Source organism: Austrofundulus limnaeus, unplaced genomic scaffold, assembly GCF_001266775.1.
Source record: "Austrofundulus limnaeus strain Quisiro unplaced genomic scaffold, Austrofundulus_limnaeus-1.0 Scaffold135, whole genome shotgun sequence".
NCBI lineage: Eukaryota > Metazoa > Chordata > Actinopteri > Cyprinodontiformes > Rivulidae > Austrofundulus > Austrofundulus limnaeus.
The window spans coordinates 1296121-1297928 of record NW_013952537.1 but is presented as its reverse complement, the minus strand read 5'-3'; the positions used below and the strand labels follow the sequence as shown (position 1 = coordinate 1297928).

The window sequence follows — 1808 nt, the reverse complement described above, 5'->3', positions numbered from 1 at the left end:
ATGTTGTGGACCGGATTTTGGTGAAGGCATTTGATAGTTTTCCTTACGAAGATAAACTTAGAGTTAAACAGCAGGACTGATCAACTCCACAGATTAATTTGGTGCAAAAGGTGGAGCAAAGTAAGATAAAAAAAATGTCCTGATGCATCTCAGTAATCCAGGTAAAAAATCAAAAGGAAAAAAAATTGTATAGGTCCTCTGGATGGGTTCTTCTTTAATGAAACGTTTCGTCTCTCTTCCAAGAGACTTCTTCAGTCTGAGAGTTTCAGGTAAAATTCAGGCTTCTCTCAGACTGAAGAAGTCTCTTGGAAGAGAGACGAAACGTTTCATTAAAGAAGAACCCGTCCAGAGGACCTATACAATTTTTTTTCCTTTTGATTTTTTACCTGGATTACTGAGATGCATCAGGACTTTTTGTGTTAGAGTTTCTCAATCTGATGAATTGTTTGGTTTTCTTGTGTTTTACTTTCTTATTTCCTGTCCAGTTTCCTGTGCCATTTCCTCTACTTCACCCCCATTCAGCATCTTCTGCCACTCACCTGTAGTTTGTAATCACCCAGGTGCTTCCACTTTCAACCTCTGCTTTATTCAACCAATCTCCTGTTGGCAGATCATTTTTCTGGTTTCACGTCTGTCCTGATCCTCTCCATGTTTACACGTTTTGTTCATTTTGTAAGTCTGCTGCTGCCACGTTGACTTTTTTCTTTTATCGTTTGATAAATCAGTGTCTGTTTGACTTCAGCTTCTTGTCTGCCTGCATTGGGTTCAATTACACATCGACCCTGACAAAAACATTCATGTTTTTGTCAGATTAATTTGGAGTGAGAGTAGCTGAGAGTCAGTGTCACTAACCAGGTTTGGCCAACAATGGCTCTAATGCCATTACTTAATCCCTTCTCAACACAATTCAATGAGGTTTTTAATTGCATCATATGAAYAAACATCAGTAATAAGTTGTATCAGTACCCAGTTTGTTCATGCAGCTGTGCAGCCTGGTCTCCAGCAGCAACACCCTCTGCTGAAGCTCCTCGTAGTCGTACGCCCCAATCTCCTCCTGAATAGCTGTCAGGATGATGGATAGGTTGAGCAGCTCTGACCGCAGGGTGGCCAGCGTCTGCAGGTCCAGTCTGTACTGCTCCACCACTGACAGGAGGGGCCGCAGCTGAGACACCTGACCCTTCAGCTCCTGTTGGTGCAGAAACGATCGGAGGTAAGACTGGCGGCAGAGTGGATAAATCAGAGGAAAGCTCTGCAGTTTCCATCACTCACATTTCATTTTGTAGAGCATTACACAGCTGATCAGGGCGCATTTGGCTAATTGCACTGCTCGCTATTTTCTATCTCACACATTGTGAACAAGAAACTGATCGAAAAAGAGATGGAGAGAGGAAAGAGGAGCTTTGTGTTGGAGATTCAACAGACTTAAGGTGTGTGTTTTTTATTGRAAAGCAATTTTCATTCATTGTGTTTTTCAAACATCTTTCTCCCTTCAAGAAATGTTTAAAGACTCATCTCTTCAGACATCACTCATTAAACCTTTTAACACTGCTGAAATCCCTCATCCCTCATCTGAGTTTTACATTTCTGATTCACCTGCTGTGTTTTATTATTGGGTTTAGYGCATCATGTAAGCTCATCTCACTGCACTAAAACCTGAACATTCTTTATTATTTATAGCACAATAAATTTATCTTTTTCACCTATGAAAATAATTCAGTTTTGCAGTTTGAAATAATGTCACAGAAGAACTTTTTTAATGCAGTGTTGCAATCTTCAAAAAGGTAAAACAAACATGTTTCATATATATA

General features: G+C 40.1%; 1 protein-coding gene across 1 annotated transcript in view; it reads right to left on the bottom strand.

Annotated features, from left to right (window-relative positions):
- LOC106522731 (noelin-2) overlaps window positions 1-1808 on the bottom strand; it is a gene marked incomplete at its 5' end in the record, with an annotated part of 30969 nt that overhangs the window by 19726 nt on the left and 9435 nt on the right. Inside the window, 1 exon segment of the mRNA XM_014015866.1 lies at window positions 967-1186. Coding sequence (XP_013871320.1) covers window positions 967-1186 — 220 coding nt within the window.